General features: G+C 42.5%; 1 protein-coding gene across 4 annotated transcripts in view; it reads left to right on the top strand.

The window, feature by feature from the left end:
• vti1a (vesicle transport through interaction with t-SNAREs 1A) overlaps positions 1-25,597 on the top strand; it is a 104,455-nt gene that overhangs the window by 46,538 nt on the left and 32,320 nt on the right. For 2 of the 4 annotated variants that reach the window (XM_020083232.2, XM_020083231.2), the window contains 2 exons: positions 21,190-21,260; positions 24,744-24,805. In XM_020083232.2, coding sequence (XP_019938791.1) covers positions 21,190-21,260; positions 24,744-24,805 — 133 coding nt within the window. Of the gene's footprint in view, positions 1-21,189; positions 21,261-24,743; positions 24,817-25,597 lie in introns of all 4 variants that reach the window. The other 2 variants (XM_020083235.2, XM_020083233.2) reach the window with 1 other exon arrangement.

Below are 25,597 nucleotides of genomic sequence, written 5' to 3'. Positions count from 1 at the left end.
TTTTTGGCCATCTGCAGCCACCAAAGCATGCTACAGTATCATCACAGTGTGAGGGGAGAGCACAGCCTCTGTGAACTCACCTCAGGTTTCTCATGTTAAGTTTGCATTATGGCAGTTCCTATGTCAAAGTGTGAAATTATAAGACCACCACGAAAGGACTTAAGAGCTCACTTCAATCACAAGGTTTTAAATTCTCATCCTTAACACTTTATGTACGGACAAAAACTCTGTGACCATCTGCTGCATTGAATTACTCATATTGCCAACTACCAATATATCAATACAAGACGCTTGCTGTTGTTAGTTTAAAATCCAAAATTGTGTTAATAGGCAAAGCAGAATGTGTCCCAGCATGGCCCAGTCAAAGATCCTGAAACCTGGATCCAAATGTAAAAACCAGTTTGACAATATCAGCAAAGCTAGTTTTGTTAATGAATATTGTCACAGACAGTTGGGAACTTTTTCACATCCCTCACACTGTTCTTAAACTTCCTGCACGCTGCCAGTACAGAGGATTGTCTGTGTTGAAGAGACTGTCTATTCTCTATTAGACTAATAATGTGTTAGACCATTCGTCAAGATGTCTTTGACTGTAATTAGTGGATTGCTTTGAGTCAGACCAGCCTAGGGCGATGGGAGGAACTGAGGGGAGTGAGGGGAGCAGCAATACGAGGGAGGCTAGAGAAGAAAAGGGCCGCCCAGTTTTTATAGTCCTGATGGAGGTTATATTTTTTGTGACAACTGGACCAGAGTAATCAAAATGTGTTAATAATCCCTTCAAAGGGCCTGGCGGCACATCAGTGAGATGTGGTGAACGCCAATCCCCCACTAGACCCCGGTCCTGGCCGCTCCGCGCTAATTGACCCCTCCGTCACTCTGTCTTTCTCCCTGTCCAGCTCTGTCTTCATGTCTCCTGCTCTTGATCTTATCTCTCTCATTTCAAACCAGTGTTTCTATTGACTGTGTCCATACAAACTTTGTGTCAGAGCTGCATATCAGACTGAATCTTCTCTTTTCTAAAATCACCCAAATAGACAAGCCTATTTGTCGCAAAGCTCACATTTGTCAGGTTGCAGTTGAGTTTTTGAGTCTGTTGGCACCCTGCTGTTTGTATCTAACCCCTTGAGATGATTCCAGGTCCGACTGTATTAGTTCTATCTTTTGTTTTAGGATTAGCACGAAGGTCAAAGTTCACAGAGATGGGCAGATGGGGTCTCTAGCGCTAAATATCCATACCCTCTGCCCCTAAAAGGAGGCTGGACGTTAGAATCAATGGATTCAATCGATGGGTATAGTGGTTGAGGTAATGCTGGCAAGAAGTTTGATTGCATGCATATTGATCAGAGCGAGGATAAGAGGCTGTAAGGCAATTGATTTTATTTTGGATTTACACTGTTTTAGCTCATTTCATTTTGTCTACAATTTTGATTGGAGTGTGGGCATATGAACACATGTAGACAACACGCGTGCACACACACAAATGCACACATGCAGGCACAGCAGCATGACCAATCAACAGGTAAAAACTCAGATAGTTGAATCAAGCCGGTTTTAATGCACCACTACCAACAGTTAACTACGCAAGAAAACCCAATCTGTTCTCCCAATTTCTTGATATAATTACTCAGGAAATGCCATTTCACTAGCACAAGTTGTGAAATGCATCAACTGGAATCTGCAGACAATTTAAGATTTTAAATGCAGTATGCAAGGACAGTATCCCAGCAGAAGTCTGTGTTGACGTGATCCAATGAGAAAAAGTCAAATAAAACCATCAGTCAACTGTCACCCACATTCATCGTTAAGTTACAAGTATAAATCCATATACTTGATACTTAAACACCTTTTTTTGAACAAAACAAATCAGTCATCACTCTTTAACATTGTTCTTCCATGAATGATACAAACAGGACACTGCTTAATCAACTTAGCATTAGCTTTGAGGCTGCATCAATAGAAAACACAAGAACCTTAATATGAGAGGCTTTTTTTTTTTTTTGACTCTGCCAATTACAGAACCTCCATCTCATTTAGTAGTCTAGTCTGAAGCCGCATGTCAGGATCAGTTTGAGACATTTAAAAATGCATGGTGTCCAGGTGAGGTGCCCGAGCCCCGGTGTGACCTGGGAGTAGTTTGTGTGGCGTCTCCAGAGAGGCTGTTTCCAGTGCAGGGGCAGGACAAGGGACCGCACTTAATAATAGAGCCACTGCATCAAAGGCTGTAGACTACTGCTGGCTGACACGCATACATCATAAAACACTGTGTGTGTGTGTGTGTGTGTGTGTGTCAAGCTTTTTGTCAGCGCTCCATATTTCTATGTAAGTTTGCACTGAGTTGTTTTCATGCACATATATTACATACATATATATGTCCAGTTTTGTGGACTTATAGCACAGTGGTTGTATATGCATCTGTATCAATGCATGGCATGTATACAAGACACACACACACACACGCACACACACACACACTCTCATATGTATGTATATATATGTGTGTGTGTGTGTTCATGAATGTTCACACTAGGGCCCTCACTAGGTGGTGTGGCTCCCTGGGAAGGCTAGCGTAGCTGCAAGCACTGGAGGACTCATTGGCTTTCTAATGATTAGTGGTCAGGCCCCCAGCCAATGCTAGTACCAGGGGTTTGGCCTAGCCGCTGCTGCTCGCCTCTGGCCACCGTCGCGCACCACTATCGACTCACCCCCAGCCCCCTCTTTCTTTGGCCTGCTGGCGATGTGTCAAAACCCATTAGCACATAGTTCCGCAACTATAGAGAAGGGATCATTTTAGTTTTATCTTTCTTGCTCTCCTCTTACTTCTCCATAGCCGTCTCCTCTCTTCCTCCATCTCCTCATCCTCCTCCACCCTGCTAAAATGAAGAGACAGAGAAAAAGAAGTAACCTTTGACTGGAGTTATTCCAGTTGTGGTATGTATGGCTGCGTATTGATCTGCATTGGCTTTAGGAACTATAGAGAAGAGAGTCAGCGAGTTGCCGCTGCTTTCAAGTCCCACACATTTTTTTACTGGGGAAAGACAAGGATGCCTTCAGATGCATGTTGACCTCCTTAGGTCTCATAAGCTATGGAGATTTGTTTAGAGAAAGGAATCGGGGTGTTGGAACATGTTTATGTGTGAGAAAAAGTTCAGAAGTCTGTGATCCCATATGTAATCTTCTATCATGTTAATTTTTGTTGTATACGTCTGTGATTTTTGTGTGTATGTGCTTGAGACAGAGAGGGAGAGAGTGTATGTTTTGGATTATGTATAGTGCATCTGTGCTCCTCTTGAGTTTGACCTCCTGACACACTTGGTTGTTGCTTTCAAGTTATTGACCTACACAGCCAGTTTATCCAGATAACTATTTTAGAGTGGAACTTCTTTATTTTTAAAAAGCTAAGCCATGGTTTGAATTTTAATAAATCTACGCACACACAAAGCTCAGCAAGACAGCATCCTTCTAACCCAGCACTTCTCTTTCTGATAAGCTCAGTCTCCCAAGAGAAAAGTGCCTGTCAAAGACTTTGTCCAAACAATGAGAAATCTGTAGGAAAAAAAAAAAAAAAACTAAAAACAAATACTTCTCCATCACTGTTCATCAATCCATCGAGTTCTGAATTCATTATTTATTTATGGAACTTTGGGGCGCGTTATTTGAATAATGCGGGGTATGACGAAGGGGGAGCTGCACGAAAACAACAAAATGACAACCACACCAAAAACACCCGAGGGCACATGCCAGCACATCGCATCAGTGTCATCCCTCCTCGCTTTGCCCCTGTGGGCTCACTGCACAGCAGGTAGCCACACACAACACACACACACATTATTAGTAACTATATAATAATCTAAAACATACATAAACATATGAATTTGCTCTCTTACACAAACACACATAGTCATTGGTGTTCTGAGAGACAGTTATAGACTCTACATAAACTTACTTTCACTCCCATAATACACACACACACACACACACACACACACTCACACACATAGACACACACATGCACCACGCCCTCAGGCCCTTGAGACGGCAGCAGTGGCATCAGCGGTCTTATACATGGATCCTGTCTCCTTGTGATCTCCACTTGTCAGACAAGCGTCACACGAAGCCCAAACACAAATCAAAAACACAGGTATGGGGCACATGTCAGTTTGATAGGACCTCGCGGATGCCTTTCCCATCCATCACCTGCTAAGATGCTCATCCATGGACTTGGAATGAGTGTGTTAACATGAGCCTGTCAGAGTGTTTGGGCTATTGATGTATGTGGGTTGAACAGTTGTGTTTGGTGTATGCTGCCAGTGCTGTTATCTTCAGCTTTGTTGTTGATGAGAAACACAGACGGGGTATTAGCAGTGCTTTGGTAGCGCCCTCTGCTCTGTTTTGTTTTGGCAGTTTGCTGTGTTGCAAAAAAAATAAAAAACTTGTTACAGTATTTTTTAATTTTGCCCAAACCTAGTTGACTGTCTTTCTGTGGATGAGCGCACGTGTTGGGGTGAGCGGCTATAAGCTCAGCCAATCCCTGCCACCACCACCACAGAAACTTCTTACTCACGCATGATCTTGCACTAAGTTTCACTTGCAGTTGTAGATATGGTCCCTCACACCCAGCAACTGCTATTCTCACAACACATAAATGTCACAGGCAAACCACAGAGACAGCCAACTTGTCTGACAACACCAGGCGGCACCTTACCCCCCTCCTGCTTGCCAGACAGGAACAGCCCAAACCAGACCACAACAAAAAACGAGGGAGAACCCACCTTTTGTTTACTATTCTCAAAGGTGGATCACGGGCCAGGCCTGGTAAGGGATTGTGACAGAGGTGATGTCTAAATTAATCATTCATGCTCTCTCACATGGGCTACAGTAACAGCCCTGAAATATTAATGACAGCTGCAGAATAAATTTGATTCCCTTTTCTCTCTGATTATAATCCACAGGCTCGCTCACACACATGTTTATTTATGCCCTGGAGATGAGGTACGGGGTCACTATCAGAAGTTGCGCGCGCACACTCACTCACACACACACACACACACACACACACACACACTCACACACACTCACACTCCTTCCCTCTTGCCACTTGCACTTGTGTACCACCTCATTGTTTTGGAATATGTACATATTTTTCACATGTGGTGGGCGAGCGGGCTATACATTATACATTATATTTTGTACTGTCTAGGTATGATATACTGTAGGAATACTGTGCAGCTGGCAGCTAGGGCTTTTGTTTGTTATTTTAATTAGGTGAGGGGCTTTTTTTTCATACCTTTTGGAGAGCACGACCTGCGAGGAGAAAAGAGGGTGTAGGATGCGTTGCGTTGTTCCCACTTCTTGGCGGAAACTTAACGTGCGGTCTTGAGGTAATCTGACTTGCAAACCGAGGCATGCCTCTGTGCAGGTCGTGCCACTTTTGGATTTTGTAACTCCGCTCCACAAGTCTTTTTTGGACATTGTCAGCTTCGTGGTGGTAAAACAACTCTCAGCGAATGCTTTAAGCAGTTTAAGTCGTCCTTTCACGTTGTAAACATTTCTGGATATGTTTTCAATTTAGCAGTGCAAAAAACTCTGCGATCAAAATGACCCGCTCCTTAACTGTGGACACTTGATAGCTCTGCAGCAGTGAAGAGAAGGTTTTCTGTCATAAAATGTCATTGGATTTTTATTGGTGTAAGCCGAACCCGCAGCAGCACAACCTGGAACCTGGGCCTGGTGCACAGATAACTATCATCTGCTTATGTCTCAACATGTCACTGGAGATCTCTGTCTTTCTCTGTCACCTCCTTGTATCCCTGCTTCCCTCTGTTCGCCCCCTTGCTTCCTCCTCTGTAATGAGAGGAATACAGAACAAGCCAACAGAATAGTAACCCAAGCTGTTTCTCAAAAAACAGCTTAATACAATACAATTTCAAGTTTCTCGCTGTTGCTGTTATGAGTGAAAACACAAACTGAAGCCCAGCAAAAATTATAATTGACTTTAAAATATTAAACTAATTAGGTGCTTGTTGGGTCGACATGTCTCAGAAAAAGTTTGGTTCAGCAGCAGTTAATCTTTGACCGGTCCTTTATCTTTTACTCGTTGATTTAGCAGAACTTTTCTTTTATTAGCGATTTGGTAGAGATATTTATGTAAAGGGTTCACATGTAGTCTCGCTATTATCCCTGTTGTTTGCTTCCCCCAGCCCTTGTTTGCACAATTAAGCAAGTGATGGGCCTAATTACACATCATTCAGTTGTCATCTCCTCTCAGGAGACGGGCTCACAGGGAAGACGAGTCCGTCAACTTGCGTCAAGTTTGCTCATTTAAATTCATCACGGGGAGCTAATGCTGTTTTCAGGCCGGCCTGCTCACGTGCTGTCCACGTATCAAAGAGTATTTCACTGCTATTTTGAGTGAAAAACAAAAGAGGCGCTTCAGGTCGAGATCTGATTTGATGTATTTGACATCAGTCTCTGTGGGTTAATTTTTCGTTTCTCTCTTTTGTTCGAGCCACCAAATGAAAGGTATCCACACTGATTTGAATCGGTTTCTCACGCGCCGTATGTACTTGTTTTTCATGACACCGTACGGATGTTGATTTGTAGCTCGTAAGACTGTCAGGTAATTTCAAGCTTATCTATTTTAATTACATTTAGTGACAGTTATGTGTGTATCGTATCACATAATGCCCGGTGGAGTTATGCTCAGCCATGTGGTTATGCTTGTGTTAAGGCTATGCATAACTAAGATGTGGTGTGTCACATAATCTGTATCTCCTGTCTGTTGCGGTTGTGTTTAGCCTCGCCTGGCTCTGCCAGTGTGCCTGCCACTGTGACATGACAGCGGCCACGACGTCACGCTCTGTCTGAGGTAGAAAATATTAGTCGAGAGATGTTTCGCTTTCTTTTTTTCTGTGCAGGCAGGCATGCACCCGTTTTCTCTTGTCTGATGGAGTGCATTTGAGTATTCTGTACATAAATATTTGTGCGTCGATGTGTGCATTCCTACATTTGTGTGTGTGATCCTAATGATGCCTTCCTCCTCAACTCTATTGGGCTGTCAGCATGGTGCTGGCGACTGTCACACACGTCTCACCCCCCCACACCCCCTCTCCAAATCTTGCTGAGATAGGTCATTTTTCAGTGTCAGGACAGACGATTCGTGTTGGCACCAGATAGAGTCAGGACACGTTGGACTCATTATTCTCTCTTTGCATGCGTCCGCTTCGTACAGAAATACATGTTGACGTTTACAAAAGGCCCGAGCTGAAAGCCTATAATATTTCTCAGTGCTTTGCTACTATTAGCCTAATTAAACTGCATTGCTAGACACCTCGGGTTCAGGACAAGTGTGAAAAAACTGTGCAGCAATTCAAGCAAGAAAAACAAAGAACTGTATCGTATTGTACTATTTATTTCTAATGTTTTATATCATCAAAAAAACAATCTTATAACCTGTAAAATTCTATTGTCCTCACTATTAGCAGTGAGGGAGATTTAAGGAGCATACTCATACAGTATATGGAAATGGACGGAGCCCTTTTTGTCTGTATTTGTGCACATTTGATCTAATTTCTTTTGTAGCATTTATTTTGTTCTCTCACTTTGTGTTTCTTTCGAGTTTATCTTTTCCGATGCTTTGTTTTTTAAGGTCAGCTTCTGTATTCCTAACCAAAAGACCCATTACCCTCCCATCCATTTTTTTTTATTTTCTTATCTCTAAACCTAATGGCTCCTGCTTACTTACTGTTGCCAGCCTCCCCTCACCCTCTACCTCCTCCCTCCCACTTGACAGGGTGGGCGACTGTGTGGGTAGACATTTGGCAATGTGGGGTTGGTGGGGGTCAAGGCCTGTGTCCCAGGAGTGTGGTATTTTAATCTGGGCTATTTGTAATGACAGGCCTCCTGTGAGTGCAGAGGAGTGGCAGGTTGAGAGGCTCTGACAGGTTCTAATCGCTGTCAGGAAAAGTAGCTGAAGAATGTGCCAGCTACACCCCCCTCTCCCCTTCCTGTCCTCTCTCATTGCTGTTGTTCTACGTTGTCTGCCGGTCTCTCTCTGTCTTTCTCTGTGTTCCTTTTGACCTTTATTACTCCTAGTTGAGTGAAGGATCTTTGTCTTCCACTATTTTGTTTTCTCTTCCCCTCTGTCTTTATTTTGGCCGGCATCCAGGAGCCACTACCTGCCAGAGTAATCCCTTCCTCTTTCCTCTTCTTCTTCTCCCCAGCCCCTGTCCATGAACTCCACCTCCTTCTTTCTGTGGCTGTGGACAGTTGTTGACATTCCGAAGGCATAAAGACTCAACATGTCCCTGTTTGTCCCATGGTCACTGGCAGTCTGCCTGGTTTAGTGTCTTTGCTGGAGCTAATTGGTTAATGTGAGATGAATGAAAGGAAGGAAGGGTTTTATTAGTGTGAAAATATCACTTACCTAGAAACCATACATCTACTTTAACTTTGTATTCTTAACACTCTCACAATCTCTCATGCATTCAAATTATTATTATGATAAAATCTCCGGAGGCACACTATTTTGAAATCATTGTGTGGTCTGATAAATCATAATTAAAGGTAATCAAAAGGGAATTGAATTGATTGTTTAACACGATTTAAAAAATACTTCGCCACAAAATGACAGTAGCGATAAACGCAGGTCCTCTTCCTCACCTTTGTTCAAAACTCCCAGAAAATCCACATTCAATAACACTAAGATCATTTCAGAAGAGCAACAAATGCATATTATAATATGCATTATAATATAATATATATAATATATATATATAATATATATTATATAAGAGTGCAGGGAACAGCAGTGCAACTTAATGCACAAAGCTCTCCAATGAAACAACCTTTGGCCGCTGGTAATGATAATATTCATTATTATTGATATTCCAGCAGTAGTTGTGTCTAGACCGAGGAGGACTCACGACTGGAATGTAACCTAAATTCCACATTGTTTATCTAATCAGAGAGGGAATCAAACTTGAAGGAAAATGGGGAAAGTGTGAAAGAGGAGGCTGAAAACTGATAAAAGTTGGTCAAAAAACTTAGAGTACAACTTGATAACTTGATGAGGGCCTGCTCTCTGTGCCATTCTTAACAGTTGCCTTTGCCCCAGTGGACACAATGCTGTTGAGTTAGTTTAGTGAAAGTGCGTCAGAGTCAGATATTTTTTATTTTAAAGATTCATACTCCTCTTTTCCCTACTTTCTTTTTTACAGTGTGTGCCAATTAATGCACATTCTGTGTAGGCTGACACACAATAGACATTTTCATTTCCTCCCCAGCAAGGACTGAACCATCTGCAAAAACTAAAAATATAAAACTAAAATGGCCAGTAGAACTTTTCAGGTTCAACACAAACTTGCTGTTCTGCCTCTCTTCTTCTTTGGCACCAGACAAGGGTGGCCGGGCCTTGCCCAGGTGCCGTCTGTGCCATTGGCGCTAAAGCGAGGAGAAGCTGGCACACTTTGGGCATGGCTGCGGCCCCCTCTTCCTCAAAGGCTTGCCTCGTCTCCCTTCTTTCCCCTCATGGTCCCTGCTGCTCTGTAGCCCAGGGAGCTCATTAGGCCATACTTCCTCTTCATTTAATCCATTTTTCATAGCCTAAAAAACAGTCCCTGATCTTAAAAATCCTGGCTAATTTAAGCCTGGATGTTGGGGAGAAGAGTGAAAATATCATGAGAAAAAAAAGGCAGGCCCGTGCATGCCTTTTCATATTTCTGATGTCAAAATTAAATGTTTTTGTAGAGTAGCGGTATGGCCAGGATGAGATGATGCAGAACCAGGGCTAATGTGAACTGTTCTTGAACAGAGTTTTAGATCCCAATAGGCTACATCCCATTGCATCCACTTCCTTGTCTGTTGTCTGTGGGCCTTGTGGGAGATCAATTTGTTAACTTGGCCTAATGAAAACATTGGTAATAACATGCTCCCTCTCCATGTTCCTTTAATTATGTATCTCCAACTGGATACCAGAAGGCCCCTGTAGGCTTCCAGCTCCACTTGTTGTGGAAGTGAAGTTTCATTTGTAACTCGGATCCTGGTGGGGAGGATCTGTACAAAGAAACTAATGCGTTTTCTCGTTTTTTTTTTCTTCCTTCACGCTTGTTCTCTCCCTGAAACTCCCTTGCTCTCTCTCCAACATCATCCTATTCCTATCTATCCGTTATTGATCAAGAGAAACTTTAGATAAATATAGCTTCTTTTGGAAACGGCCAACTATCAGTGTTTCCAGTGTCGTGGGGGATACTACTATACTTGAGATAATTTTCTGTCTGTGCCTCTGTCTTGTGTTTTCATACCTTTTTACATTATATTCACACAAACACTGCCAAAGTTAACATCCTCAAAAGTTGTCCAAGCCTTCGTCCTTTATCTCGCTCTATGAGGACAAAGCTTTTTTTCTTTCCCTCCTCCAGGAAACCATCACAGCATTAATATACCTCCCAGGTATAAAGTGTTGATGAGTGCCTGTCTCCTCAGGCTGACACTTATTTCACTAAAGGTCTCAGAGCAGGGGGAGAGGAACACTGACGGAAGAGAGGGAAAAGGAGCTGCTTGCATACCCAGCCAACGGATGTGGTAGAATTGTTAAGCAGTCTCGGGTGCCCTCTCGTTAGCCTCCGAGATGCCTGGTGACAGAGGTGAGGCAGCAAAAGTTGCGGAGGGTTGATAGGGGGAGGGTCAGTGCCCCTAAGGGTACCATGCCATGGCCGTGCCAGGCCAGGACCCTGTGCCACCGTCTCGGTTTCCTCTTCTGTCAGCACGCCCTATGCCCCAGGCCACTGCAGAGAGGGCACATGGGGGGCTGTCACACGTCGGCCTCAATTACAATCAGGGGATGGAGCATGCAAAGACTGCCCACTGTCGCTGCTCATATTGCAGTGCTAATGGCTGCACTGTATCTGAGCCTGTCTCCCATGCAGATGGTGTTTGCTGCAGATGCACTACCAATTGATTTACTCTTTCTTCTTCCACTTTTCTATCATTGACAAACTACTACATAATCTTACAGCTGCACCCAAAAATCCATCAATATTTGATATTCAATGTTGAAAATACTGATCGTGTTCCTCTTTCCTCTGCTTACATAACTACACTCACTTTCCACTTTATTTTCCAATCAACATTAGGATCGCTCGCCAGTGACAAGCCTCTGATGTGAGAGATTTTACATAATAGACACTTGGATGCCATGAGATACGTTTAACTGCTCAAACGAAACATTTGATTATAATGTGCTTTAATTTCTGCCTCCTGTTTAGAAGATTTGGTGCAAGTGCTTCATGTTCTGTGGTGTTGATCATTTAGCACCTTGTGTTCAAAGTTTGTACTTGTGCATAGATACTCAGTCACAATCGATCCACTGGAAGCATTAGTCTTGTTAGTGGTTATTTTTCTTTTTGATTTCCTGGCTGTGTGGACCTCATGCTGATTTGCACTGAGGATCCACATGCTTGTATGAGGAATCAGCATATTAGTATTAGTTTCTCACTATAGGGTGTTGTAGCAATGCCAGGCGGCTGCTGTTTCTGTCAGTCACGACAGGGTCGCATACCATCGTCCTACCCCTGAGGAGAAAATGACACCTGGCCAACAGAATCACTGTGTGTAAAGGAAATGTTGCCCCACCTCCTGGTGGCCAACCTGTCTAAGCAGCATTCTGGTAAGATTAGCTTTGCAAGATACATACATTATTCATGATGGGGAAATAAAAGGTATCTAAGGTTGTGTTATTACAGATTTGATGACTCTCTCTCTTTGTGTCTTTCTTTTTTCTCTGCGGTGAAGCTGGCCTCATCAGCATACTGTAAAACCCACAGGGAGCCGTACCAATCGCAGAAACTCTCCCCTACCCTATTGTCACCTTCATTGGCAACTTCAAAAAAACAAAGAAAGAAATGATTTTGTTCAGCAGCTAATGACAATGTGTATTTCTTAGTTATAGATTAAAAGCGAAGCACTTTCTCTCGAAGAAAGACGGTCCCAGACAAAAGAGAGAGACAGGCAGAGTGAGGTTAAAAAAAGGGGCCAGCTACTGAGTTGACAGTTGAGTTACAATATCATGTCCTTTATGAATAATTAATTTGATGGTGCTCAGGCCTCTTAGAAGGTAGATTAAATTAGTTCTGCCATGTCTGAAAACTTAGATATGCTTCATTAGTGTGTAAGATGGTGGCAGGTGGGTTGGGTATTCACTTAGGCCTGTTTTAGTTAATGAGGAGGAAAAGGAGATTCACTGTCACCCCAGCAGTGATGCACAGTGTTATACTACATTTATGTCACTTAATGGAAAAATCCAGGAAGTCGACCCATGTGTTGCTCCCGCTGTGTCTGCTGGTCCTGTGATCGTGATATAGTGCAGTTTTATTTGTGTAATGCGATGTGCAGGACTGAACCTCAGGATTAAATCTGATTAAATCTTAACTCTCGTCCGTTGCGTGTTCGAAACGTCATCAACACGCCCACTCGCCCGTGGTGAATTTTCCAACTGTATTCTCAAGTAAACTCGCTCTGACATTTTTTTACTAGGGGATTGGCAGGAAAAGTTGTGAAAAAAAGGCCGGAACAACTGATACACACTTTTGCGTTCACGCATACATCCGCTCTGGAAAAATGTCTGGACTTCAGCGCTTGTCTGAAAGCAGCTCCTGATGAGGCTTTCAATGAAAATGCCGTAAGTATTGAGTGTGTCTGAATTATTGCTGGGAAGTGGCTCTATGTTGTAAAGGAACAATGTAAAGTGAGCAGAAAAAACAAACAGTGTTCACTGTACACAGGAGCTTTGACATGCCCTCACATGTCGTGCCATGTTGTGCGTATTCATAGTGACAGCTGACAATAATCTGTCTTCAGCTCCGTGGCCCCGGTCATTGTTAAATGACGCACATGATGTGTCTCTCTTCTGTATGTCCCCTCTGTGCCTCGTGTTCCCCCTATAATAGAAGTATTATTTTCCTTTTACCAGAGCAGGGAAGTGCAGTGGTATTACCCCAAAGTTAAACACAAACTTGTGTTTGTGCTGTCAGAGCAGCCACAATGACACAGTGTTCTGTTAACAGGCTGCACTGTTGCTCGCTCAAATGAAATTGTCAGAGCACCTTAGATTCGCCAAAGACAATTTGATGCATCGTCTGCACATAAGGGGGCAACTGTGCCTGTTGCAGTGATTCGCTCAAGCAATTTTATGCATGCCAGCATTGCAGACGTGAAATGTTAAAGTTATGCAGAAATACAAGAAAGAAGTATTTTATATTCAGCCCCTCAACATGAGACAAACATAGGATGAATATTTTATTTTCATACATACGCAGTGAAGTTTAACAAGCCTTTCTTCCTTTAACTTAAAAGGGAAGTTTTTACAATCTCAGTCTTTAATGTGTGGCTGTGGCCATTATTTCAATCAGTTGTGGTTAACAACTTAATGCCTGACATCTGGGGTTATGGAAACAATATGTCCTTTCTAGTGTTCAGAGTTATTCTAAACCATTTTTCAGTATAGACCTATTCTCTGAATCGCTTAATTGGATGTGGTAATCGGGGGGAAAATGCTCTTGTACATTTATACATTGGAAGTGATGAAATGTGCCACCAGTGGTGGGCATGGTGGGTCAGATTTGTTTAAAGTTGTAGTTTAAGTTCTAACTGGTACCAAGAAACCTGAACCGGCCTCCTTGATGTATCCCATCACTCTCCAGCTAGCTGCAGCCCCCAGCCCTCTCTCTTTTTTTGCTGTGTTTTGGGAGCCCTTCATCAGCTCATGAGTATTAATGAATTCAAAGTTTGAAGAAAATAATCTTTAAGTGTTTCCAACTGTCAGATCCTGTCAGAGCAACCACTTCTAATGGCCTGCGCCTTCCATTCAGGCTAATGTTTGATGTCTCGCTTTCATGCCCTCCTTTTCCTCCATCTCTAAATTGCTGCAGACAGTCCTGTGTCCCCACAGATTGTTTGTTTGTTTTCGACCATGCTTGTTTTACATATCATCGACGTAACGAGGGTTCATTTAGTGAGCTGTTAATGGGGGGGAAGGGAGAGAGTGATCCAGTGCTTTCTTTTATTCAAAAATAGGATGTGATCATGAGTCAGGCAAGCAATCTGTTCCAGCACTGAAGAAACTGAGGCGCGTGTAGGACTTTTGAGAACCTCCAAAGCGATGCCAAATCTTCTCCTGAAGTAGGATGGACTTTTCATGTCCAAACCACTTGACAGGTAACAGCTGGGCACGAACAGTCGGGCTGCAGAAGGCGTCACATCCTCGTTGGTTTGAACAGGAGTGGTGATCAAACATTGATCAAGACGGTCTAGAAGCTTCTTTGTGTCTACCTGACAGTGTTTGCATCAGTTCTAACTTTAACTCACAAACAGAGGGGCTGAGTGGGCGAATCTAACAAAGCACATTTAGCAAGTTATTTTGTTCATTTAGCAACAAGAAGCTATTATCAGTGGGTGTTGAAACGTGTTAAATACTCACTCCGAGCATTCTGAGGAGGCTCCCAACTGGCATTGTCAAAACATGCAAATGAGCTGAGTCTGATTTTGACAAACGTTATTAAGATCATCCAATTCAGAACATGTTAATAGAGAAGACTGCAGGCCTCTCCCAGGTCTTCAAAAATCATGACGCCTCCTAGTCTTGTGTGTGTGTGTGTGGGCACGTCTGTGTGTGTCAGCATGTGTACCCCCCCCCCTCCCAATTTCACACTTTTATTGGATAATGAACTGTTGTGAGTGTTAGATCTCCTTTCAGTCTTTCACTGAGTTTGAGGAGATAGGCAGGGAAGAGCTGCCCGAGGTGTGGTGTTGTACAGATAATTAAAAGGCAAGAAATTTGTGCATTGCTCTTTGATCTGCCTGTCAACTTTCTGATTAGAGACGTGAAAGCTTTTAATCATCGGTAATGCGATGATTAACGGGCCTAAACTGTTGAAAATGAACCAGAGCGCCGTCAAGTTTTCCTCTTTCTTCTTCCCGTCTTCCTCCACGCACATCTCTCCACACGTCCATTTCCGAAAAACTGTCAAACTTTTCTCTTCTGTCAGTTCCACCACGGGTTATTGAATCAGATGTTTTGTATGATTAGGACCAACTGACATTCTGGCATCATTTACTCATATTTACCCAATGTGTTGGTCTTCCACGTTTAACAAATTGTGCTTCTATTTAGTTGTTCCTGCGCTGGACTCAAATAACTTTGACCTTCAGCTTAGATATTGTCATAAGGTTTTTACAATATTCATATGCTAAGGCCCCATCATTTGTGAGGCTACTCAACTGATAGAAAAATCAAATTATTTAAGTTGCAGAGTAACACACTTAAACTCTAATTATTTATGCTGCCTGTCGTTGAATAAAGTTTGATGTGCTTCTGTTTGTTATATTTGTTTCTGTTATTTTTTTAATTTGTGGACTATTTTTTTCTATTCTACTTTCAATGTGGCCAACACAATTGTGTGACACAAATGCCAGCATTATGAATAATGCATACACAAATTAGCTCATTCAGATACGAGTTTTAATTCTACACTTCATACATTTTTTATGATTTTGACCAAGTATAATCAACACATAAAAAAATCATTTCCCTGGCACTGGAAACGTGAATTAATAAGTCCGCTGTGTTTGAGCTTCACAATTGACCAGTCAGGAAACATTTGCGTGTCGGCTGACCAGCGGTCTGTAGAAATTCCCAGTTTTTTTTTAATGAAGACCTCAGAAAGCATTGCTCCTGCCTGCACATTGTTGCACGCGGGGCAATCACAGCAAGCACCCGAGTCCATTAGTTTTCATTTGGATGGTTCAGTAAGACTGGTTGATTAAGTCCAGGCAATTTGCTTGTAGGAGCGCTCGTTCTTTCCTCACCCCGCCCGCCTCTCAGCCCTCTGCCACCAGCAGGGTTGTTGTTGAGGTTAATTTAATCTGGCTTGTTAGAAATTTTAGCCGTAGTTTATTATGGTAGAACTTTGCATATGAATGCTCTCAGACATCTGACAGTATTAGTGCACTCACAGTAAATATTTTGTTTCCACTGTTACTAACCTATGAAAAGCAGTTTAATACATGAGTGGCAGAGTGTCTGCAGCCGTGTCCACAGGGACATGAAGGTATAGGTAATTTCATAAATGTAAAACAAGCTATTCCTCTCTGAGCCTCATCAATTCTCATTGAATGAGGGTGAAGGGGACTTTGCTGTTTAAAAGAAAATGTAAATCTGGTGATCTGAGAATTTGACTTTGAGGCTGAGGTGAAGGGAAAAGAGGAGGGGGAGCTCAAATAGAGGGAAAGTGCAGCTTTCAGTTCTCTCCACGCTGGTTCAGCTTTAAACAAATGGTTCTATTACCAGCTGGTCTCCTACAGCCCCGGTCATTTATACCCATTAAACTTGCGTCTTATCACCCATAAGACGCTCTTGCGTCTCTCCATCCACCAATTGTCTATAATCAGCCACTTAAAACAGCAGCGGAAATTTCTTTTGCGCCTTGCTTCGGTCTGACGGACAGGCAAACGAGCCGGGAGGGGGAGGACTGGGGGAGGAGAGAGGAATATTTTCTGTGGAATGATGAATAGGCCAAGTTGAGTGGCTGACTAACAGAGATCTGTCTTAATCAGAAGTGATTTGTCAGAACAGGAGCTCTGCGGGGTCAGGGCGCAGGCGATGAATAAAACAGAGCCTGGCGGAGTGAAGAAAGGCCCCAGAAATCCACCCTGACTGCCCACCACCACTCATACTCATGTAAGGGGAAGGGCTGATGCATGGGCTAAGTCAGGATGGACTCGGATGGCCCAGCCTTACCCTGCCCAGTGTATTACTTGATTTGGGCCTTTTAAGAGCCGACTCCTGCATGAACAGACCAGTTCCTCTGCTGCTCTGAAGGTTGAAGACGATGCACTTTTTCTGAAACACATATCATTCGGACTGTTTTTAAAATTCGTCATTGCTCTGTATTGAGAAATAAAGGTTTAAAGGTTACCTAACATGCCATCAAATTTGTTGTTATTGCTACAAGTACGATGTCATAGCATCACAAGTCCCAAGATGCTCAATGCGCTCTGTGACATAGCATTGTGCACCTCTTTATTTTGAGCTATAGCTCAGTGAGAAGGTGCGAGCCTCATGGCCTGTGGGCTCAGCATTATAAATACATCCCAGTGTGGGTACAACTTTGATGGAGGTGATGAAAGTGTCTCACCAGGCGGTTGTAGACTTGAGAAGTTAAAAAAAAAAAAAAAAAAAAGCTTCTCTGGGAAGTGTACCGAGACAGGTAACTTTATTCACCTGGGAATCACAGGTATATAAGTTACTGAGTGCACAGTATGTACAGTGCATGTGTTTGTATTTGTGTGTGTGTGTGTGTGTAAAAAAGTGAGAGAGATAGAAAATGTATGGTCCAACATTTATCTTGCTCCTCCTCACTCCCCCCCTCGACCCTCCCGTGGGCTTCCATACCCCGTTTGTTGGAGTGTGTGGCTTGTGTCCGGATATAAGTGTGTGTGGTAACCTTCAAAAAGTGGTCTCAACTGCTTAATGAAAAGGAGCTGTGCTGAGCCTCACAGCTCACCACTGTCAGGTCTTGTACCCTTTCAGCTCTGGGGACAGAGGGAGCAAGGCAAAAAAAAAAAAAAGGAAAAGAAAAGGCAACACAGAAAGAGAGACAGGGATTCTCAGTGTGTAACTGCTCTGAAACAGCTCCTGTAAAATAAATGATGCCTCCAATTAAACTGTGTCTGTGGAATGGAGAAAGTTGAAGCCTGGGGAAGTTTGGGTCATACCAGAAAAGAAATGTTTGTTTTCATGAGTCAAACTGCGTGGACACTAAAATGATATTTACATGTATATACAAATTTATAAATTATATGTTGAGCAGACAAGAGAAAATACAGATTATACTACTCCGTGCACTTAAGTTAATTGTCCTGTAAACAGTATATCTTCTGACTACCTCATCATTATTTACACAATAGTGATGTGTTGAGCTGAGATAAATTAGATCTGGACTTTGCTTTGCCAGTAGTGTGACTGTGGGTTTATAGGGAATTCTTATACAGCCATCATTGCCTTCTTGTACCTTCAACTTTTCTGTGCTAATTCTTTTCTACAGTTACATTGGAGGAACGAGTTAAATTAAAACTCTGTGGTGCTGGTGTGAGTGTAATGTAATGGAATAATGGGCTTGTTAAATGGACCTTTGGGGATGGAGATCTTTAACAAGTGAGTCAGAACAAGGCCTCTGGGCCAGGGTTATTTAAATTGTTAATAGCTGTTTAAACAGGACGGGAATATTTTACACGCTAACGAGCAACAAGTCGGGGGCTTTAATGGAAAATTAGATCCCCTCTCCTGCATTGTTTTCATCCACTGAACATTTTAATAGACCATGTTTTTGTCTTAGTATTAAATTCTTTATTTTATGTAACATGTTAATCTTACCAACCAAAAATGCAATGTGAGGTTGGTTATTACCAAAAAATACCCACATCGCCATGAACTTATTATATAACTGTACAGGCACATTAGTTTTGTTGTTAACTCACCCATTTTTTCATCATTTGTTGCCAAGAAGATCTCTTCTCCAGTATCTAACAGGTTTCTTTCACACACGGCTGGTCGGCACGACTTAAATACGATGAATGGAAATGTAGATACATGTCAGAGAATGAGTAATGCAAAGGAAGATGCATGGTAAAGCCAATGAACACCATGGTTTCCCTGGGGAGTTGTGTACACCTCCAATGGCTCATTGTGTTTGTGGAGAGATTTTGAGAAGCTATTATGAAACTTGTTTTTTAACCCAAGAGAATGCAACTGCAAATGATTTCATGAGTCTCTCATTGTGGCTATCAAGAAGATCCCACTGTTGGTTTCCTCTATGTCACATGATATGTTTTTCTTCCATTACCTTTTTAATGGCTAAAAATTCGCTCACCATCTTGCTTAATGACACTTCTCTGCCCTTCCCTCTCAACATCGAGAGCTACTTTCAGGGTTATGCAATCAAGTGTGGACATTTTCCTGAAGTTTTCCAAATTGCTCTTAACTGTTGCTGCCAACTCCTGAGTAAAATATCCGGAAATATTCAGAGTGAGTCAATGTGGGAACACAGCAGGCAAATTCACAGTCAGTGACTTGGTGTGTTGAAGACCATATTAACACGTGATAGATAATGAAAAAGAGCTGCCATACACCCAGAAGATGCAGATGAAAGTATCAACATGGACAGACAACAAGATTCTAGAGCCTTTGGCCGCTGTTGATTTACTGTAAACAAAACACTGTGCTTCCCACAGCAGAATTCAAAAATCATATCCTTCCTCCTGCTGCTCTACTCAGGCGCCAACCCCCACCTGAATGTTCCAGAAACGTTCCTGTTGTTGTGGACATGTCTCCATTTTGTTCAACATTTTGTTTGACGACTACTTAGTTTGTCAACAGTCCCTTTTTTATGTGGTTTGTGCAATCACTTGGTATTTCACATATAAAGTTAGGGGTTGTATTCCCTCTGGTTTATATCATTCTGTGCTCTACAGCGCCTACAAGAGGCAGAAACCTGAATCCAAAGCATTTCCTCACTTGTCCATTGAAAAGTAGCTCATTTAAAAAGCTTTTCATCGTTTCTCCTCTTCTTTTAAAACAGTTTTTATTTTGATTGTCTTGCAGCACACACCTCAGCAGGATGCGTGTAATGATGGCTCAGTGCTGAAAAATCTTTGGAGGCCTCTTCTCCCACGAGCTCATCCATCTTTTTACGTTTTGCAAACCTTTCCAATAATGCAGTTGCCAAAAAACACTCTGCTGTTGCAGTACTTGTCAGACTCATTTATTTAAAAAGAAAAAGCCACAGCCCTGACAGAGATGGATAGACATGCTTATTTGGCTCTTTAACAGAATACTTCCGCTGCAACTCCCTTCCTGTTTATCCCTTGTTCTTCTCCAATGGGTGACGGGGGAGGGCTTGTGTTTTTATGGTTATTAATACCTGCACTCAGTCTTTTAATCTGCACTATTTGTCACATGTGACTGTCTGACTGCACTGTTTAATCTGGGTATCCTTCAATCTGTCTCGTCCCAGATTAGAAATTAATGAAGGCAGGAAGAGGCACATTTGAGTCAGTTACAGTGTAGGGGGGGGGGTAAAAGAAACGGGATGAATGGGAGACGAATGTCGTTCATTTGACAGTGCTTTCTTTTTTTTTCTACTTTTCCCTGATCCCTTTCTCTCTCTCCCTCTTTCTCTCTCTGTCTCTCAATGTCTCCCTCTCCTCTCTCTCTCTTCTCTTGTTTGGCTGCCAGATGTAGCCCATTTTTTGCACTGCTCCCCCTAAACAGGCGCTCAGCACGTGGGCCCTTTGGTGTGCGGCACCTGTGTAGTGTAATACAGTCAGCGACTGCGTTGTTTATTCCGGATTTGTTTGGTGTGCTTGAAAGCCCGTCTTTGATCCATGCAAAGATTCTTCACTCCTTTTCCTTTTTTTCCTGATTCATCCTGTGCCTCCCTCATTTTTAGACGCTAATGCTGAAGCAGTATGGTTACATTGACGGAAGCAGTGGGGGTCTTTTTTGGAGGGGGGGGCTCTTTTGGTTTATGTTATTGTTTTGGTTCTTTTTTCGTCCCCCACCTATGGGACAGGAAAATGACATTGACCGCTGACGAGTTTGTCGGGTGCCTTGTCAGGGATGTTTTATAACTGTGCGTTAATGTGTTTACATCTACAACTGGAAAAAAAAAGGAATGCTTCAATGAATATTGCATTGGCTGAGTAGACCCCCCTGTCAGGGTGGATGCTGGGTTATTGTTGCTCAGAACTTCGTTTCTGTTCACTTCAGTATTTTAAGAAGATTCAAAAAACATTTCCCATAACTACAATATATCCCTCTAGACAGTGTTGTCGCTGCTTAGTCAAAGAACAAAATACCACACGATGACTATATTCTGATTATTATGCTCTTCCAATTAAAAATGCTCACTCCTGCTAAAAAATATCATGTTATTTCTAACTTGGTCATGATGGTGGGAGATAATTGAGACAGAAAGATGGAGAATAAAGTGTTTCATATAGTTGAAACATGGATGAATAACATGAAATCATTTTGGGCATTCCAACAATATGAAAAAAGTAATTTTGCCTGTTCTTTTTGACTCATTTGTAAAATGGTGGAAATTTCCTCTTCCTCACACTTCGTCTTCTTCCCTGCAGAACAAGTGGGCCAGGAGATTCTTGCCAACCTGCACACCGACCGTGAGAAGATCCAGAGAGCCAGAGAAAGAGTGAGTACACACACGCCACCTGCACACACTCATCTGTCTATTTTAACACGTGTTTGTGAGGCAGTAAAGGCGTTACAACTGGTTAACAACATTGACAGCATTCACCCCTTTCCGCCGGGTTTGCTCAGTAAACACACAAATGCAAGTCTGCACACACAAACACGGCGCGCACACTGTCGTGGGTATGCTTACACTTGTTCACACAGAGTGTCAGCGATGTTGTTTTGACAAGCTACTAAATGTGCTTATTTATTGATAGCATATTGTATTCAAGTATGTTTAGTGAGTGGTGTCACCTCGGTATGAAGGTTAGAATAATGTCCAGGATATTTTGCCGCCATGTTTGCATATTGTTGGAACCTGCACTCCCTCCTCACCTGAACGTTGCCAGCTGCCGTCCTTCTTCACCTACACTACTCAGCATTCCTCGCCGGTTTTCTTCTCCTTCTCGCTTTCCCTCAGAGAGCCCCCCCCCCCCTCGTCTTTATCCTTAGCGCTGCCCCTCCTTACATCCAGCCAGCCAGCCAAACAAACAGACAGGTAGGCAGAGACAGAAAAGACCAAACACAGGAAGGGGGCCCAACCCTGTCGGCCCCCTCAACGCAGAATGCTTAAAGATCACAACATGGCAGTGGGCCTCGCACAGGCGATTTCAAAGGAAATCAAACATTTCCTTTCAAAACGGTCGACAGTGTCTACTGAGAGTACCTGCTCTCTCTTTCTTTTGCTTTCGGTCTCTCTCTCCCTTCTTCCCATGAGTCTTCTTTGCTCACCCCCACAAACACACACACACACTCTCTCGGAGGGCTTTAAATGCAGTTTGTGGGGCGAAAGTAAAGTAAAAAGAAGCAAAGATGTAAAGACACAGGGACGGTTAGCGGCTCTTATGTATTAATGGATGGGAGGATAAGGAGTTAGAGTTTTAGCATAAATTCCAACACATGGACACACACATATACACCTACAAATACACACACACACTCACACCTACAGACAAACCCCTGTGCGCAGCAGGAGGTGTGGCCTTTTGTTTAGCTTTTATGGTACAAATTGAGTCAGTGGAAGGTTTCAGCACCGGGTCAAAGCGATGTGCTTCCAACTCTGAAACCTGGAGTGGATTGAAGAAAGTGCTTTAAACCTTCTACAGGTTCATTCATAGAGAATCAGACAGCAAGCAGTATGTTTTAATAGTCACACCCTAAAATGAGTAATTCATATATATATATTTAATTCATAATTTAAGTGTATAAAATGATTGAGTTAAGGGCCATTTCAAGAAACAAAATAAGCAATTTGTCTGCACAAATTATTAATTCGTTCCCCCAAATTAATAATTCTACCCCTTAACTTACTAAAATCTCATCATTAAATGTGTCCACTCATCTATTTCTTGATCAGGTGCACATCTTCTCTCTGTATCACATGATCTTTGCATTTTCTGGACGTCCATCTGTGGCCACAAATTAGGCATCAGGAATGAAGTAATATGAGGGTTCACACATAAACATAGCTAGCCTGCTGTCTAACCACAACAAGCTATAACTTTAATGTTAACTGTTAGCATAATTTTGTGCGTTGAGGGGAAGTTTTAGTCATCTGAGATTATTCATATAGGACGATTAGTGGGAATAAAGAAGTATTTTGTTTGCCTTTATCTTGCCCAGAAGCTTTTAAAGTTAAAAAATTGCATCTCCATCCTCAAGGCTTTTTATTTTATAAAATGCCTTATTTGAGCAATTAATAATTGAAAGGACATGGATACAATAACATTTAGGAAGTTATATGCAAAGAGAATATGTACGTATATAATTCCGGCGAATGAAACATGAAAAATTAAAAAAGAGGAAGAAACCCCTTCCTCCCTTTCTCCCCATACAGATAAGCACAGTTAATTTTAGAAAGTCAGCTGCACTAAAATTTCAGATGCATTCCATTTTAGGTTAAGGAGGAAAGCATGTGATTTGGTGAGAGGTTGTGGAGAGAGGGAGAGGAATGGAAAGAAGGAATGATTCAGAGAGACGTGTATTTTGGGAGAAAGTGAAGTGTCTAGGGGGGCACAGATCTGCGGGTAGAGGCAGACATCAGGCTACTGCAGGACTTGTTGTCTTTGCCAGAGGGCCCAAACCCCAGGTCCCCGACTTCCTACGCTGTACCACATGTATCCTCGGTTCTGGCAGCCTGCATCGCACCAGCCCAGGCTGCCAGAGGGGAGGAAGGAAAGATGGAAGGAGAAGAAGAAAGTAGCAGCAAAGGAGGAGTGGGAAGAGAGGGCGCATCGCAGGCAAGAGACATGACTGCAAGATCAGCCAGAACAAACAAGAAAAAGAGTGATGCTGGAACAGGAGGAAGGTTGGAAGAAGAGATGTGAAAATTATGAATTAAAAGTGCAATATAATATGCTGATGACAAGCGACTGACTGAGAATGGCTTTGTTGGGAATGCGGTGATTGTCTCAGAGGGAGAAGGAGATGAATGACTCCCTGCTGACTCCAGAGAGAAACTCTCAGCAACGACTCTTTCCCACACTCCCCCCATCATCCTCTAGGAATGCGACTACAGGTGGACGTTAGTGGCAGCTCGCTCTGTGCAGTGTCAGCATTTTTTCGCAGTCACACTCACATCTCGCTGGCAACATCTCCGCCAATCCCCCTCCCTGTGAAAGTCCCTACTCTAGATAAAGAAAGTGCGAAGAAAACATTCATATGACCCCGAGGAAAAAAAAAAAAGGCAAAGAGAAAGAAAAGAGACAAGATGGAGCAAGGAAAAGGAAAATATTGTAGGGCATATACTGGATGGCCATGATCATTATTTTTACTGTGTCCACAAGGACTCTCTATGCTTGCAATGGAAGTCAAAAGTTAATTGTCCTGCTTACTTTCTTTTATTCGCTATTTTAATGTTGATCCACAGCAAGATGATGAGAAAGCCATCAGTTATCGTTACCGATGTTTTCTCTCTGTCAGAATAAAACTGCTCTTGATGACTCTTGTTAATGGACTTTGGGATCTAAAAGTTATAAGCAAGACTTATATGGTGAAAATATATAAAATATATTTTGACAAAATACACATTTATGTGAAATTATGTTGTAATGAGTGCGTAAATTAAAAGTAATGGTCAGAAATATATTTTTTTATGTCCTATTGACGTTAACCTTTTACCCTTGACCATCGAAATTAGGAAATCAGCCCATCATTGTGTCCAAGTTCACCTTTTTTGGCAAATTTGAAGAAATTCCCTCAATCAGTTCCTGGAATAGAATATCATATTCACAAAGGACGGATGGATGTACAACCTGGAAACCCATTATCTCTTGCCACGGCTGTCGTTGGCATGGAGACATAAAAAGTCAGCTTGTCAGAAGAGGAGTGATATTCTTTTTAATTTTGACTGCTCTGGACATAGCCTGCGTTTAATAACCTTGAGAGCTGTTGGATCAGAATGAAAACTAAGACCTGTCTTTCACCGGTTCTGTCTCCCCAGCTGAGAGAAACAGACGCCAACCTGGGCAAGAGTTCTCGCATCCTTACCGGCATGCTGAGAAGGTAAGAGGCAGGTAGGGACATTGTTTCTGCACCTCTCTGTACGTGTTGTGCACAGGTTTATGGATAAATACACAAAAGAGCACTTACATTTATAGACAAATGAATCTGTGGATGAATTTATACAACATGTTGGGAAAGCAATGCTGCATCTAACCGAAAGCAACTTCGGTTAGATGCAGCATTTGGGTGCTTTTTGTCCTTTCTGTAACTAAACTATCAGTGTGAATGTGTGCTCTGTGACATGTATTGTTGTTAAGTGTCTGGTCTGACTGAGAAAAGAGTCGCCCTGCGTAGCACCCTGCAGACACCAGCTGAAAAAGACAGTGCACACTGTACACGTCTCCATTCTTGTCGTCTCTTTGTCTTTGTTTTTCAAGCCTTATTACAACCCATATTCAACTTGCAGTCTTTGTCTCCCTTGCTGGCTGCTTCGTGCACAACGCAGCCCCCAACAATCGCACAAGCACAGGCATTCACACGCAAATATTTCAATAGGCCTTGCATTATCTAATGCACTGCCTCCTAATACACACACACATGCACACAAGTCACACAAATGGGCGCACACACACACACACACAACGTAATGTCTTGTCACATCTCCATTTCATAAAGTGCTGTGTGCCTACTCCTGAACCGTGACGCCACGGTTTTGTTTCTCGCTCCCTCTTTCTTGTTCTTTTTTCCTCCCCTTGTCGCCCACTGTGGATTTTGATTAAGAGTAATATGTAAATGACACAGACTAAATGTAAAATCCCGGGGCCCGGAAGGAAGTGCCAATTGAAATAGATG

The sequence above is a fragment of the Paralichthys olivaceus genome, chromosome 21, assembly GCF_024713975.1.
Source record: "Paralichthys olivaceus isolate ysfri-2021 chromosome 21, ASM2471397v2, whole genome shotgun sequence".
In the NCBI taxonomy this organism is placed as follows: Eukaryota; Metazoa; Chordata; class Actinopteri; order Pleuronectiformes; family Paralichthyidae; genus Paralichthys; species Paralichthys olivaceus.
Note: the sequence above shows the minus strand (reverse complement) of the source record. Positions and strands in the feature narration are given on the sequence as shown.